The 16,778-nt window shown below is 35.0% G+C and overlaps 1 protein-coding gene across 3 annotated transcripts in view; it reads right to left on the bottom strand.

Annotated features, from left to right (window-relative positions):
- Sema5c (Semaphorin 5c) overlaps nucleotides 1-16,778 on the bottom strand; it is a 54,805-nt gene that overhangs the window by 2,244 nt on the left and 35,783 nt on the right. For all 3 annotated transcript variants that reach the window (XM_035884827.2, XM_035884825.2, XM_035884826.2), the window contains exons 4-12: nucleotides 4,558-4,765; nucleotides 3,185-3,390; nucleotides 2,909-3,008; nucleotides 2,554-2,753; nucleotides 1,779-2,264; nucleotides 1,362-1,647; nucleotides 920-1,286; nucleotides 443-522; nucleotides 14-340 (exon numbers count right to left, since the gene is read on the bottom strand). In XM_035884827.2, the coding sequence (XP_035740720.1) occupies nucleotides 14-340; nucleotides 443-522; nucleotides 920-1,286; nucleotides 1,362-1,647; nucleotides 1,779-2,264; nucleotides 2,554-2,753; nucleotides 2,909-3,008; nucleotides 3,185-3,390; nucleotides 4,558-4,765 (2,260 nt within the window). The remainder of the gene's footprint in view (nucleotides 1-13; nucleotides 341-442; nucleotides 523-919; nucleotides 1,287-1,361; nucleotides 1,648-1,778; nucleotides 2,265-2,553; nucleotides 2,754-2,908; nucleotides 3,009-3,184; nucleotides 3,391-4,557; nucleotides 4,766-16,778) is intronic.

Genomic DNA, 16,778 nt, shown 5'->3' with positions numbered 1-16,778 from the left:
CTTCGATATTTACTCTACGTTGTGAGCCTCCTCCACAAGGTCGATCGCAAGGATACCAAGTTGACCACTCGCTCCAACCACTTTCGACCACGCTCTCTCCGTATCCATTGATGTTCGTTCGCAAACAAGAACCATCGTCTCTACAATAACGTTCCTCTTCTTTCGCGAATTGAACTCTCACGCTCGAGGGATCGTCCGTTTGTGCACGGCAGCTAAATCTGAAACGCTTTTCAGTATAACCCACGCTTCCATTTTGTATCGATGCGTTCACGGCTAACCAAGGTGTCCATCCTGAATATCTTCTAGTCTCTCCGCATTGCTGAGTGTTGCATTCCTCGACCTACGTACGGATCAACGTTATTATCTGCATTCCATCCGTCCATCCATCCATCCATCCACCCATCAATTCTATTAAAGTTGACGGTACGTTAATATATTTCACCTGAAAATCACATCCGATGCACTCGGCACCACCTTTCCTAGGCGAAGGATTGTCACAGGTTCTTCTTCTAATTCGAATGCCTATGAAACGGGAGTGATAGAGAGAGAGAGAGAGAGAGAGAGAGAGAGAGAGAGAGAGAGAGAGAGAGAGAGAGAGAGAGAGAGAGAGAGAGAGAGAGAGAGAGAGAGAGAGAGAGAGAGAGAGAGAGAGAGAGAGAGAGAGAGAGAGAGAGAGAGAGAGAGAGAGAGAGAGAGAGAGAGAGAGAGAGAGAGAGAGAGAGAGAGAGAGAGAGAGAGAGAGAGAGAGAGAGAGAGAGAGAGAGAGAGAGAGAGAGAGAGAGAGAGAGAGAGAGAGAGAGAGAGAGAGAGAGAGAGAGAGAGAGTTAGAGTTATTTTTAATAATAGATTGCGTCTTACGATTAATAATCATATAGTTTTGTTAACTAAGTTATTTCATTAATGAAATAAAACGTCTTACCTCCGTTGCACGGTCGAGAACAGGCGTTCCATGCACCCCAAGGAGACCACTGTCCATTCTGAGGTGGTGGAGTAACTTTTGCCGGTGTCGGACAAGGTGGTAGATCGATACACACAATGTCATCGTGATCGTGTCCTACGCAGACTCGACCACCGAAAGCTGGAGAGGGATTCGTGCAACTACGTCTACGTGTTTTCATAGCGAAGCCGCAAGTTTGAGAACAGGCTGACCAAGCTGACCAGGTTGTCCAACCGCCGTGAACCGTACAGTTGGTCACTCTGACGCGTGCTCCAACACAACCTGTACCACCATGCTGTGGAGGTGGATTGTTGCACTCTCTGGTCTGACATTGACAAGTATCAGTGATCTGTAAATGAATTAGAACGTAAGTTGTCTCAGGTATCTAACGCAATTCCCTCGCGTGATAGGACACGAGATATACCTCTTCGTGATCTAAGTAGGAGTGCATATGAGAATGACCATGAGACGACTGTTCTCCAGTGCCATGTTGACAGGCCGACCAGGCACTCCAGGCACTCCATCCGCCATCGACTGGATCAGTGAGTACCGGACATTTCGTAACCTCCTGATGCCAGTGAGTGGCAAGATGATTTTGCTTAGGTGCTTGGGCGCACTTCATCAAGTGTTCGTTCCAACCGCAATATGGTTCTTGTGCGTTGAGGCATGCCTGACGATTGCGATGACGATGACATTGAACTGCTGGTATTCTAATAAATAAAAATCACACATCTGAATTCGAACAAAAAAAAAATAAAAAATAAGAATCAATGTGTCAAGGTATCAACAACGTCTCCCTCGTAATTAAACGTGCCTTTCGCATCAAATTTTTTGTTTTTACCTCAATAGACCAATTTCCATGCCAACGTATAAACTTTGTGTGTCCTTTAAGAACTGCAATGTGGTTGGAATCGATGGAAGTGGACCCCATATCTCGACTACGCAAGTTTCCTGAGTCCTCGGAAGTACAGATATTTTCTTTATCAATCTCTCAGTCGTTGCGACATATAATACGGTTACGCCACGATGCAATTTAGTTGGCGTAAGATCTACAGCGATCTGTGTGAATCTTTCCAACGTTACGGTATGCAATGGCGTCAACGTTGAGCTCTGGACAGCATCGTCCATCAATTGGTACCTTTGATTATCGATTATCAAATGAGGTGCCGTGTTTGACGGTGATGCACAATGTTCCCTGTTGTGATGAGGAACAGGTCGCCTTTCCCATGCGGCCCCTAAGTTCTCTTGATGCTTGAAAGGGCCATTGAAGCTTGCTACGATACTGGACATATTGAAAGCACAGATCGCCGAGCCAGCTATGCCGTTACTGTAAAAACGACGATTTACTATGGCAAAAAGAAGACTCAAAAGCCATCTCTCTCTCTCTTTCGCACGCTCGCTCGATCTCTCTACTCGTTCATTTATCAAAAAATTAGCTTCGCGCGAATGATACGACACTTTGTTATGTAATATTACCCTCATATTCATCCTCGTACCCAACTTATGAACAGACATAAAATAACGTTTCATTAATAAGATTTTTTGTTTCCTTTCGTTCCTCTTTCCTCTTTACTTTTTACTTAAAAGAAATATTATTATCCACATTTTTAACGTACATCGGAGTCGTGAAAGTCGCGTAGACTATCCTTTCTTCGGGATGATAGACAGCACCCTGGATCTCATCGTAATAGAAAGGGAACTCGCCCGGAAGGGAACAATTCAAGCGAGCTTTGCTGAAAGTCATCCAGACATCCTTCATCATGATCTGTCCGCCTCGATCGTTCTTGCAAACCCGAGCTATCCTCGAATATATTTTCTACAAGGAAAAAAATGTGAAACGCTTCGTTAAATCCTCCTTAGACATGCTGTTCAGAATTGTACGCAATGGCACGCAACGATGTAGTCGACAATGTACGTAAGAAATGAGAAAAAGGAAAAACATAACAAGGAATGTGAATAAATCGATTTTACCTTCCCACAATTGATATACTCGACTGCGGTCTCACGAAACAGAAAGTACACGTGATCTTCGGTCTCAAAGCTACCAACGAATTGTGGATCGTTCAGCCATCTGAAAGAAATCAAATTTCAATGATCGGTATAATTGTTAAGGCTTAAATGAGAAACATTAAGGGATTCAAAAAGAGGCAATTTTTATGATCTGCATATAATTTTTCTTTATTAATAAAAGAATTATTAAATACGTATGGTAGTGTATGATAGTGTGCAGAACACAAATTCTGTTACCTGGAATCGTACTGATGAGTCCTGAGATTTGGTGATGCGAGAGTCCTATAGATCGCAGGATCGGAACCAGAAAAATCAGTTGGCGCACCAGCGAAGAGTCCGCCGGATGGACCTCTAGCCAAAAGTGCAGTGACGTTGGCGTGGGGTGAATACGGACACATAGCTACGCCTGACATTTCGCTCGTCACACTCGTTATATTTTCGATCTTCATTGGAAAATATTATCGAATGAACATTTATACGAGTAATTCATAAGTATGGATGGGATCAAGTATATTATAAATATACTATCGAATCTAATTGCATAATTTAGAATATTTCATGAATACTTTAAAGAACAAAGAAAAACAATAATTTCAAGTAAACTCTAACACAGACGAAATAAAATTGAACTGTTTGTTTGATAAATCTTTTCGGAAGCGTAAGCTCATTCGAACCTTTTATAAATAATACGTTCTCTTGAATCCGAGAGATTAAAATTAAAACCCCGATAAAATGATTAATGATGCAATCAGCATCCTACTCAAATTTCAATACTATTTGTAAAAAATTTGAATCTCTTTAACGTCTAATTACTTACAAGCACGTTTTCGTATTTACAAGTGTTCTCGTTCTAAAGTTTGAAAGTAATTTATGCATAATGTTTATATTGCAAATATAATCACTTATTGGTTTAGGATAGCAATCGAAACCCATTGAATGAAACTTGGTTATTGAAATTGATTTGGATTCATAAATATATATTGAACTTGATCCTATTCCTAAATCATTAGAGCCTATAGTCTGCGATAGTCTTTTGGTTTTAACTAATTTCTCATTGTTAGTTCCCAATTGAGATCATGATAGAGTAAAATTCCGATACAATGTTTAATGATTCAATCAGCTATCCGCATCTTTCCAGAACTTAAGATTTGAGGACTACTTGTGAAAGGTTTGAATATTTTTAATATTATCGAATTTACAGGTATTCTCATTCTAAAATTATTCATTGAAACTCTCTACCGATCTTCGAGTAACAATAGAAACCCATTAAATGAAACTTGGTTATTGAAATTGATTCGGATTCATAAATAATACATATTGAACTTGATCCTATTCCTATTCATTAGAGCCTATATAGTCTGCGATAGTCTTTTGTTTTCAATTAACCTCTCATTCTCAACCGAGATCATAATACATTAAAACTCCGATACAATGTTTCACTTAGCTAACCGCATCTTACTAAAACTTAAAAATTGAGTATTGCTCGTGAAAGGTTCGAATATTTTTAACATTTTCTATTGACATAGAATTCGATTTCTAAGCAGATATTGAACTTGATCCGATTGCTATATGATTAAGTAAAACAAGTTGATAATTTAAATAAATCTTACCTCTCTCCAGGTGCACCAAGGACTGAACGCATAAGTACCACAGGTGAATAGACTCTTGCCATTGCTGAGAAGTACCTTTATGTAATTGTGACAATCCTCGGGGCTTTGGCCCTTGTTCTGACAAGTATTTATTTTGTCTTCTGGCGCAGTCCAGGAGGCGTGTTCCAAAGGTGTTAGAGACGTCAACGTTAAGCGATAGAGGTTGTCTCTGAAAAAATAAAATTATATGACTGAATGAAAGATATTATCCCTATGGTCTATCTAAAAAGAAAAATCTCTGTTTCATGTTGATTGCAAAAGAAAAGAAAAAAAAGAATGAAAGAAGAAAAAAGATTTCAATGAAAAATAATATAAATTCCAATTGATTAACTGTATCCACCTGAATAAGTAGAAGTAACGCGAAAGAGCGACGACAGAATGAGAACGAGAAAAATAAGGAATAAAGAAAGGGAGGAGGGAAAGAAAGAGAGAGAGAGAGAGAGAGAGAGAGAGAGAGAGAGAGAGTGAGAGAAGCTGCAACGAAGCATAAACGGCGCCTACGTGGGCGCAACCGCCGTGCGATAGTTCCACCAAGTAATTATTATTTAAGTGGAATATAAGTGCGAGTGCGGGCAGTTGCGTGCCAATTAATAAGATCTTTTCATACCGCGGATCTTTCGCCCACGTGTAGCCCTATGGATCTATACGTATTACATATGTCTGACCACGTATGTGTGTCTGCATGCGCTCTGATACTAACACAACATATACTGCAACGATCTGTCAAATTTCTTTCCAAAATTTTAATAACATATATTTTCACGAAGCTCAGACCTATAATTGAGTAACCACTTATTACTTGGATTTCACAAGTAAAAACTAAAAGAAAAAACAGAAAAAGCAATTTACGAAAAACTCGATAAGTGTGGACACGTTGATATTCTTCTATGACATTTGCAACACCATTCTTCAAAGTTCATTTAGAATTATATATATTAGAATTACATATGTTTCTGTCTCTCTCTCTCTCTCCCACACAGTTAGAAGAGCACGCACATTCTTGGCGATCTAAGGAAGAAGGAAAAAGAAAAAGAAAAAAGAAGGGTAAAAGATTTATCAAAAGTTAGGTGCATAATCTCGATTCGCAGGTGTGACTGGTATGGTAGGCGACGTACAATTTATTGCAACCGTCGCACGCAGGCTCGTTAGCGTCACCGTCAACTCAACGTGAATGCGAGCATTGGAAATCGCTCGTGTCGATAGGTTAATTTCCATTGATTTTACGACGATCGCCTCTATGACGCCGATATCGATTTGTATTATTAATTCACGTATAGAGATAACGTGACCTCGCGTTAACCTTCATGATTTATCAAACCACACGAGAATCTTAATTTCTTTATCGTTTATTCTCGAATATGTCACATTAACGACACCAAATGTATTTTATTATTATATTATACGTTTAAATCTTTTAACGATCTATTTAGATGAACCGATCGATAGATCGATACATCGTAGAAAATCTTCAAAAAAAGACCAAGCAAGCGCCGCGTCCTCGGTTAGCTATCAATTGAACGGTTAACAAAGCGTAGGAGATAAGTGAGTCGTGTACATAAGTAGATAGTACTCTAAGTACGCTACTTATGTCCTACGAGTGGCCATATTGAAACAGATTGCTTCCTGCTCAGTGAACAAATACTCTCTTACCCCTTGCTGAGTGATCCAACTACGATGGACTTCTCCTCGATTAGTTATTTTTTCATTAATTTACGTTATTTTTAACGGAACCCTGATATCTAACTTTAACGAGTTGAGAGAGAGAGACAGAAAGAGAGAGATATCAAACTCTAAGATCCAACTTTAATGAATTGAGAGAGAGATATCAAACAACAAATAATTTAATAATAAAGTAATCTCGCCACAGTTAATAGAACGGATGAAGAACGATGAGAACATAAATATATATGTAAGCAAAAAGGTTGATTTACATTAGAACTGATGTTAATTAACAATTAACAAGACACTCTCGCTCGTTTCGTTGAGCTCTCGTGATTTTATTCCGGATGATCGAAGACTTGAATTATGGATCTAGCGCCATTACATACAATGGACGTATGGTATGTACATAGGGAATTAATTTCATTCATCCGCTCTTTAAATGGCATGCTTACGGTATCTTTGACAATGTTCATTCATGTCCATTTCATATCCATTCTTGGACAAAAGAAATCCACGTTTGTACTTATGCGATCGATAGTTCAGAAAATGTTCAAAAGGAGAGTTCAGAAAGCTGTGCGTGTACGAATAGACACACACACACACACACACACACACACACACACACGCACACGCCTGTTCATAGACGTCCGAGTAAATATCTCATGACCGGTTGGTCGCAAGAAAGTTTAATAAGAGAAATTTGCGCTGGCACTAACAATGAGGCAGCTAAAAACTGCGTGTAAAAAATTTCTTATTTTTTGTGTTTGTCTTATTATTCGTAATCTTTTTTTTATACAGGTCAATATAGTTTCTTTTTTTTTCTTAAATAAATACCTATAATTATTTTTTGCAAAATTATATACTACTGGTAATTTGCAATTAAAATTGTGTCTGGTAAAAAATCGACTACTATGCATCGTCAACGAGACAATCGTGGCATCATAATGATTTGATTAATGGACTCATTAATGAATGAATGAATTAATATTCCGTATCAATACATTGTTTACAAATCGAGCTGGTCGTATATTTTGACGAATTGAGAATCAATAATTTTGTTTAGCGCTAACAGACTTCAAAATATTACTCAAATGGACGATTGTTTAACAAATTGATGGAATGAAAGAGCCGATGATTACTCTACTTTGTAAATATGCAATAAAAAAGAAAAAAAAGGAAAAAATTAAGAAGGCGAGATGTTTACATGCACTTCGAAGCTAATTCAGTGGGATGCACATTTTTTGCAATTATAATAGTTTTTTGCAATTATAATACAACCAGTTTTGAGATATTGCATCGGATATCTATGGACGGATTCTCTCTCTCTCTCTCTCTCCTCTACATATATATATATATATTTTTTTATTATTTTTTCTTTCTTTCTTTTCCTTTTTCTTTTCCTTTTTTCTTCCTTTCTACCTTTCAACGCCGCCGCGAGCAATTCGATAAGCTGTGATCCAGCGACGTGACGTTAGGCGTGCACGAGAAATAAATAGGAATGTAAATCGTGGCGCCGTCGCGCACGCTCGGACGAATACGGACGGGTCTTGCGAGCTTTCGAAACGTCCTACGGCAAATCTCTGCACCTGAGAGAGCTTGCGTCTGGAGTAATAATAGAATACTAATAACCGAATAATAATAATAATAATAATAATAATAAAATAATATATAGAATGAGAATAAAATAATAATAATGGTAAAAAGAAAAAGCAATTATAATACGAAGAAAAATAATGATGACGATAATAGTAATAAAAAAAGAAACGAAACAAATCGACTACGACGATTCCAATAAGAAATTCTTCGAACGACACATCGGCTCCCCTTGTAAAGGAAGAGAAATGCTTTCTCCTGTGAAAAATCTCTCCACTTTCTCCATTAAAGTCGATCGCGATCGTTTCCGGGATCTGTTCTTAGGCTAATCCTTAAAACGAATATTTAAATGGTTGCTATTTATCGAGTCAATGTTTTAAATATTTTTAATCGATATCTTTAATAAATGATCTGTATTTGTAATATATACATATATAAGTGATGATCGGATCAACTCTAACTCTCATATATAGCATTTATTTTACATTTTATTTTAAAAGGATAATCGATATTTGTAATATATTTAGATTAAATATTACTTACTGATATTTTATTATATATACCGATCAAAATATTTATATATATTAATCATTTATTATATAATTTACTTTATATAGGTGATTTGCATTTATGATAAATTCAGACAAACAATCCTGAAACTTAATTATTTATACATGTATATCGTTGAATATTACGTAGTCATACCTTATTATTAATACGGATCAAAATATTCATACATATCGATCATTTATTTTACAAGGTATTTTAAAATAGATGATCAGTATTTATAATAAACATAGACTCAACCCTGATACTTAATTATTATACTTGTACTGACCGCTTGTATTACGTACTCATATTTTATTATAAATATCGATCAAAATATTTATAAATACAGATCATCAGTAATCCCGTTATTAAAGAATTAACGAACCAGTCAAAAGTAAAAGAAGATGACTCGAGAAAAAATTGGCCGGAGATCCTGCCCAAATAATAATTAGCAGTTGAACTGTTGAACGACAGCATTTTGTATCAAGTAAAATGCCTCGCAGCACATTTTCTTATTACTCTGTAGAATAGAGTAGATCGTAAATCTGCAAAATAAATAATAAAAAAAAAAAAAAAAAAAAAAAAAGAAAAAGAAGAGAAATTTAAATGCTGATCAAAATATTCATACATATATATAATGTATATATATATATATATGTATATATTGGGTGACTCACGGAAATGGAACAGGCTGTATCTCTTGAATGATCGAAAATAGAAAAAAATGTTATAAATTAAAGTTAACGACTGATAGAGAAATGGTATCAAACGGTGCATATTACGCTAATAATTTTATGCGCTTTCGTGCATCGATGAATTAGAAAAATTCTACTATAGATTTTTTTTTTTTTTAAATGAAAACTTATATTTTTGATTGGACTAGTCCATGCAGTTTTTTATGCTCTACGTAAAAGTATACTTATACCCCTAAACTTACACGTTAGGAAGTTAAATTTTTCTGAATTATTTAGATCTGTTATAGAGTGTTAATCAATAGGTAATACCACGAATAATGAGAATCTTAATCCTACATTAATAGTAATGATAAAGCAGCCGGTTCATGTTTATCGAAAAAAATTTAGAAAACTTTGATCCAGTTTTTTTATATAGAACATAGAAAAACTTCATCGACTGATGCAACTAAAAATATAGGTTTCCATTAAAAAAAGAAAAGTTGTATTTTTCTGATGCACAAAAGTGTATAATATCATTTGCATATTATGCACATGGTCTGATATTTACGACCAATAACATTTTTTTCCCATTTCAATCGTCTCTTTCATTTCCGTGGGTTACCCTATATATACACACTATGTATACACATATTATACTGACCATTTAGTTTATATCTATCTATAATTAATATTAATAATAATATTGATTAAATAAACAAATAGAAGTTTAATTAAATGTTCTGATCTAACCACGTAATACGTAAACAAAGTTAGAAAATGAAATGATACAACGGCTGACTTGGAAAGGAAGGCCAGGAGGACAGTTTCTAACACTCGTTTGCTCGTTCGCTCGTTTCGTTTCGTTTCGCTTTGCTTCGCTTTGCTTTGCTTTGCTTTGCTTTGCTTTTTAGTTGCGGCCGCGAAAAACCGTGGGCCGTAGATCGTTCTGCCCACGTGTTAGATGCCGCCAGGCCCCGTCTACGTACTTACGAAGCTTCGCGATACGCATTTTATATATTACACTCATACTTAACTATATAATTTCTCACGAGAGTTTAACGCTTAGAAACGAGAAACAGGAGTGCCAACGACTGATAGCTAATAAAATCGATAATAGAGATTTTATTTTCATCCCATAAAATACTCCCATTACTCTTAATACGTTCTTCCGGACATTTAGTAATCTAACCATAATCTGTTAATTAATTGGACTCGCCAAAGTAGTCAGATTCTTACTTAGGATTCGCGTATCAACGATCTCACATAGGTTACACCCCATGAAAGGTAAGGAATGTGGAATTTGTTATATCTGATTTACGACGTTGAATGTATGTGTACGGTCATATACATTGCCACCTGTTTGATCCTTTGGAAAAAATAATGGAATTCGTTTGGGGGTTGGGAGGGCAGGAGGGGAGAGAGAGGCCGGGACAAATTGATACAGGGCCGAACTGTAGTTGATAAATTGAAATTATCCGGACATATATATTGATCAGATGTTTTAAGTTTATTGTTTATCTATTTTAATACGACAGACAGTTTATTACTAACGATAATGGTTGTTATTCAATCGTTTTCCTTTTTATATAATAAAAAGAAAAAAAAAAAAAAAAAAAAAAAGAAAAAAAAAAAGGAAAGTAAATATCCCCGTTTTGGCCTTTCAATCCGTCCCGAAAGAGACTATAGAAAATTAAAAATCGTTCGACGATAAGATAATTACGTTTTCTTATTTTGTTTATATGCACTTTTTTTTTAACTATTTCTTTTTTAATGGTAATGTTTTCATACAACGATTCCCTGCGGAGTATATTGATACGCCGCTGTCTCTAGGTCATATTGATACGGCTTATCAATTAAAAAAAAAAAAAATGAAGGCTTTTTGCAGTGATAAGAAAAATATGAAGAAAAAAAAATTTCATTAAAGAGAAACTAATAATAATCTGCACACGATATGAATGAATCATTATTAAAATCCGATCAAGCTGAAGAATGAATTTATGTGGATATCTTGTATGAAATTGGTTCATATGAAATGCGTCAAAGACTAATTTATTCTGACTTATTTATTACATTAATTTATTCTGACTCATGCTCGAAAAGTGATTAATTTTTTTATTGTTCACTTTCTTTATATTTCTTTCAATTACATCAGGTATGTATTTATTATAACACGATTGGAATATTCAAAATAATATTCAAATGTTGAAAAATAATGTAAAAATATTCGAAAATAATTCACGACTTTATCCCGTATTGGAATAAATAAATACATCTTAGATATCATGAAAATAAATACTATCCAATTTATATTTTTTCAAAAGTTTCTCTTAAGAGTAAGTAAAGTAAATAGAAGAAGGTCGAGGAATATTTTAGCATATTTTTGTTTTTTTTGATTAAGTAATTAATTCTCAAACAAATATTTGCAAAGATTAAAAACTGAAAAACGTGTCAACTTGCTTATGTCTACTTTACATTAAATTGCATTTACGATAGTATTCTATGTGGATGGTAATTAAATGTGATAGGGTAAAGATATAGAATATGAGACGTGTGCATTATATTTTCACAAGAAAGGGCTGCAATATATGGTGGTAATATTTAGAACTATTAAAAAAAAGACAACAATGTCGTCCACATGAAACAGCTATTCACGCGAAAACGTGAAGAGCTAATTGATAAGAATCGATAAGGAATATTCTGCTGGATAACACAAAAATGTTTATTTTGTTCTATTCTAAGAATCAGGTTAGTGAACATTGGATCGAGCTTAAATATTGCGGTGCTACTTTATACGTTTCAAATAGTCTTAGAAAAAAAGAAATAAATAAAATAAATGACTTTTCAAGATGATAATTTCAATTTTTAATTTTAATTTCAAGCAGGGCTCTTTTGTATTTTTTTTTAAATTATCTTACACTCTTTTATATTTTCTCTTAATAAATAATAATATCTACGAGAAGGTAAATAATTTTTCTTACGCGAAATATAGTAGTAGTAGTATCGTAACATTTAATATTTTCTCATTTCCATTTTCCGATATTTAATCGTACAGAAATGAGTACCAATATTCGTTCTGTATCAGATAATTCAATGGAAACAAATTTTTCATGACAATAAATGCATTATGCAGAGATGCTATCGGAGAAAGAAATTATTTTTAACCTGGCAAATGTTATTCGAACAATGTCAATCGCTTTGATCGATCGATTAAAACGAAGATAATACGTAGAAACGAATAGTTTATTTGCATTTGACAGATGTAACGATGAATTGACTGAACGAACGAAACAATTATAGGATTTCTCTCTTTCCCTTCATCGATTCTAATTTTTTTCTTTCTTTCTCTTCTTCCTTCCTTCCTTCCTTTCTTTCCTATTTTAATTTTTTTATTTTTTCCCATCTATTTGCAAGCGAATCGTCAAATAGAAACGACGGTTTCTAACCGTATTCGCGAAACAGTTATTGGAAATCTATTAATACGTCTCTCTCTCTCTCTCTCTCTCTCTCTCTCTCTCTCTCTCTCTCTCTCTCTCTCTCTCTTTCTGTCTCTCTGAAAATCCTACGCTCGTTTCTCGAGGCGAATGTTAATGTAACGTCGTAGCGACGGTCGCTGCGCCGGTTACTGCGTCGGTTGTTGGATTAGCAAGCGCGAAAATATAAATACGTGCGTTCACACGCGTTTTATGTATGCGCTTTCGTGATCACTCAGAGAAGCGAGGGGTAACGGTGAGGGGTGGGGAGGGTGCATAACGCGCCCTTCTCTCTCTCTCTTTCCTCACTGTCCAAGTAGAAAGAGTCATATTGCGTTATAGGCGCGGACCAAGCTGGCGCCGTTCGTGACATTCTCTTCTTTTCCTTTTCTCTTCCCTCCTGTTCGGTGGTGCCCTTCTTAGTTCTCGAACCCGTCGGTCGCTTAAAATCCTATGTTCACCACGTTCTCAAATGTTATTATTAACTTCTCTTTTCCCTACAAGCGAGCGTGTATAATTCTCTCTCTCTTTGTTTTTTTTGATTCCTCTAATTCTTTTTCCTCTCGTTTTTTTCTTCTTCCTTTCCTTCTTCTTTTCTTCTCTTTTCTTTTCTTTTTCATTAATTTTCATTGCGCTTTCAAAAGTCAAATAAAACTGTCCGTAAAATCGTTCGTCTGTCCATTCGTTCATTTAACGTTTGGTACGTTTCAGATAAAGAAGAAAAGCTTTATGAGTCCGTGCAATCTCTCTCTCTCTCTCTCTTTCTCTCTCTCTCTCTCTCTCTCTCTCTCTTTCTCTCTATCTTTCTCACTTTTCCTTTGGTGAGACGAATCAAGAGAGAGAGAGAGAGAGAGAGAGAGAGAGATATGGAGTATATATAGAACGCATAATAAACATTGCGCAAGTGTGATAATATCGATCGTTGAGTGATTAAAGTTATCGAATCTGGCAACGAGGTCGTTTTCTCATTAACGGTTTTCTATTAAACAATTATTTAATCGGTTCGTCGGATCAAGGATTAACAATTGAAGTTTTGAAAGATTAAATTGAAACGATAAGTTAGATGAAAGTGATTATGCGGGGAATAGTTCTGTAAACTGATTGCCACGCTCGATACGATTTTGTCAAAAGGTTTACGTTCTCCTATGTAAAAAGTTGACGATTGTTTTTCTCCTCTTTTCTTTTTTATTCTTAATGAAATTAATGAAACTATTAAAATGATATGACAATGTCATCATTTATAGTTATGAAAAAATAAAGAGTAGCAATTCCTTACTGTTCTGCATTGGATCAGAAAATTAATGTTTTGTACGTATTCTATATAAAAACAATTCCAATCTTTTTACGATTTCTTTTTACTATTCGTAGACTCAGTATAAGACATTGTAAAGTTCAGTCGACATCGGAATACTCAATTTGTAGAATTTGATAAGAATTAAATACGAATACAATAGTGTTCTATTATGGTTGGAGGAAGAACAAGAATGATTTTAAACGTTGACACCCTGCTAATAATTTTGTTCCTCATTGTACGATGTAAACCTTTAAATATTAAATGAAACACTCCTCTCAACTTACAAGCCCATCGACTACGTGGGGAATAATAAAAGTGGACAGTTGGTATGATAATCTCGACTTCCGGAATATATACGATGCCGTCTAATCGCGTCGAAGTCTGTCTCGTGAATCGATCTACGATTTACGAGACAGACTTCGACGCGATAGATCGAGAGTCAGGATCGAGTGATCCGAACTATCTCAGCATTACTTTGCATTCACTTCTCTCTTGGCAACCTGTACGCGAGCCCGAAGGACACGTTTCGTGATCGACGTGTATGTAGCCAACGCGGATGCTTATACAGACGAGTAAATATATACAGAGTGTACCCAATGAAAAGTCTACATCATCAGAAGGACTATACGAGATTTAGTGATTTGATTCGATTTTTTTTAATATCCCAATGAACAAGATCAATCTTATTTTCGAGGTGAATAGGTCTTTATCACAAATTAGGGTAACTACCCTATCGATAATTTTAAATGGCGACAGAATTCAAGTGATACATTATTCGAATATTCGTCCTTTAATTTTATTTACGATGTTGCTTTTTTCTTTTTTTTTTTTTTTTTTTTTTTTTTTTTTTTTTTTTTTTTTTTTTGATTAAATAAGTCACGAAATTTTCAGGTTGAAAACGACTTTTATTCCATTAAATGTTCATAATATATATATTGTCGAGTTCGGTAAAGTAATAAAAAAAAGTTTTCACTCGGAGTTACGTCGAACATTCTGTAATACATCCAGTTTATTTTGTTCGAATGCGTGGGTTTGTATCTTGGGTAATAAAATTATTGATCCACACTTTCTGTCGCATAATATGACATTCGGAGAATCCTACTTTCGTTTACTTGAGTAGTTACGTTCATCCATTGTCGATATCGTTGAAAATGATCTGAATTTGCAAACTAAAATTTTTGAAATTGGGAGGGAGAGCTTCGTCATCCTTTCTAGGGAGCTTAATTTAAATTAGGTGAATTTATGATAAGGATTTGTCCATCTCGGAAGTATTATTGACCTGTTCCGATCTCTTTTTTAGCGAAAAAGATCACTGGACTTTGTAATAATCCTGATGGACACTTTTCGTTGGGTACACTCTGTATATATATGTACATACACACACACACACACACACACATATATATATATATATGCACGGGTAAGAGAGTTTATTTGCAAAGAAGATAAATCTACTGGTAACGATTTGTCACGGGACACGCGTTGCAGCGTGACGCGCGTTCAATGTGCACCATGAAAAAAGTTCACGCGTTCCTTGATAGATCAAATCGTTTGGATCAAATGTATGTATATACGTATGTATTTCGGATCCGTTCCAACGTTATTCATATATTTATTTTTATGAATCGTTACGCATATATATAATACATAAATAAGTACATATACACATATGTAACTATATATAAGATTCACGAAAGAAATATTTCAACAACAGGATCTTCCGTTTATATTAAGAAACGTTGCCCATTTCATCGGTAAATTTTTTTTTCTTTTTCTTTTTTTAACCCTTTTTCTTCTTACTATATGCCATACCTGTTTTTCTTACCGATTATATTTAATAGCGGTTGTAAGATGTGTCAGCAAGTAAACGTTATTAACTTATGTCCGAACGAACGATTAATCGAATCGCTTGGGCACACAATTCGAAGGACAAGGATAATAATAATTTCTTTGTTTTCTTATTTTTTTATAAATCGATTGCACCACGATTTCAATGCAATTCAATTACTTCATTATTGAATCATTACGGAAATTACGTTGGAATGAATTTTATTGCTTTATACTTTATTATTATATTTCTTTTTTTTACTTATATCCTATCCGCTCAAACCACCCCACTCCCAGTTCCTTTAAATCGGTATCACATTTCTATATATGGTTAAACGCGGCTATAAACGCGTGCGCTCAAACGCGATTGGTGTAAATATGTATTATACATATATACCCTGTGTTAACGGAGAAAATATAGGAATTATGTGCTTGTTCGTTCTCACGGTGGGAAGGTACTGCAAGTAGTGGTTCGGAGGATTGAAAAGTAGAAAGAAAGAGAGAGAGAGAGAGAGAGAGAGAGAGAGAGCGAGGTGGTCCAGAGGCTTAACTCTGCAACTTCAGGAGACAACATCGTAAATACGATACGTCGATGATCACGTATGAAATTCCTAACACCTGTGGTCGTGAACGATCTCACGCACGTTATACACCCTACAATTTCTTTCTTTCTTTCTCTCTTTTATCTTCTTGCATGTTATATACCATTGACACTTCGCATAACGCTTATACTCTTTCGTAAGAGAAAAAGAAAAGAAAAAAGAGAGAGAGAAAGATCGCGGTTTCAACGATCGTACGAAACTTTTTCAGACTTTCAATATCTCCAAAAATTTCTTGGACTTGATTATTAATTCCCCCTTGGCTTTACCACGAACTCCGCACACTTTCGCCTCTTTCCTTTTTCGTTCCTTGTATCGACACGTCCAGTTTCTTTATAAGTCGAAATTTCGTGAATATTCTCAACAACGATTCGATTAAATCGAATATATATAAAATTAACGATTAACTAAATACATATTAGTTACATACATAATATTACATATTAAATACACATTAATGAACATAAACTAAAACATCATATGTATATATATGTAAATAAATTAATATGTATAT

This window comes from Vespa mandarinia, chromosome 19 (genome assembly GCF_050613455.1).
Source record: "Vespa mandarinia isolate Hongniang chromosome 19, ASM5061345v1, whole genome shotgun sequence".
Lineage (NCBI taxonomy): Eukaryota > Metazoa > Arthropoda > Insecta > Hymenoptera > Vespidae > Vespa > Vespa mandarinia.
This window is presented reverse-complemented; position numbering and strand designations above follow the sequence as displayed.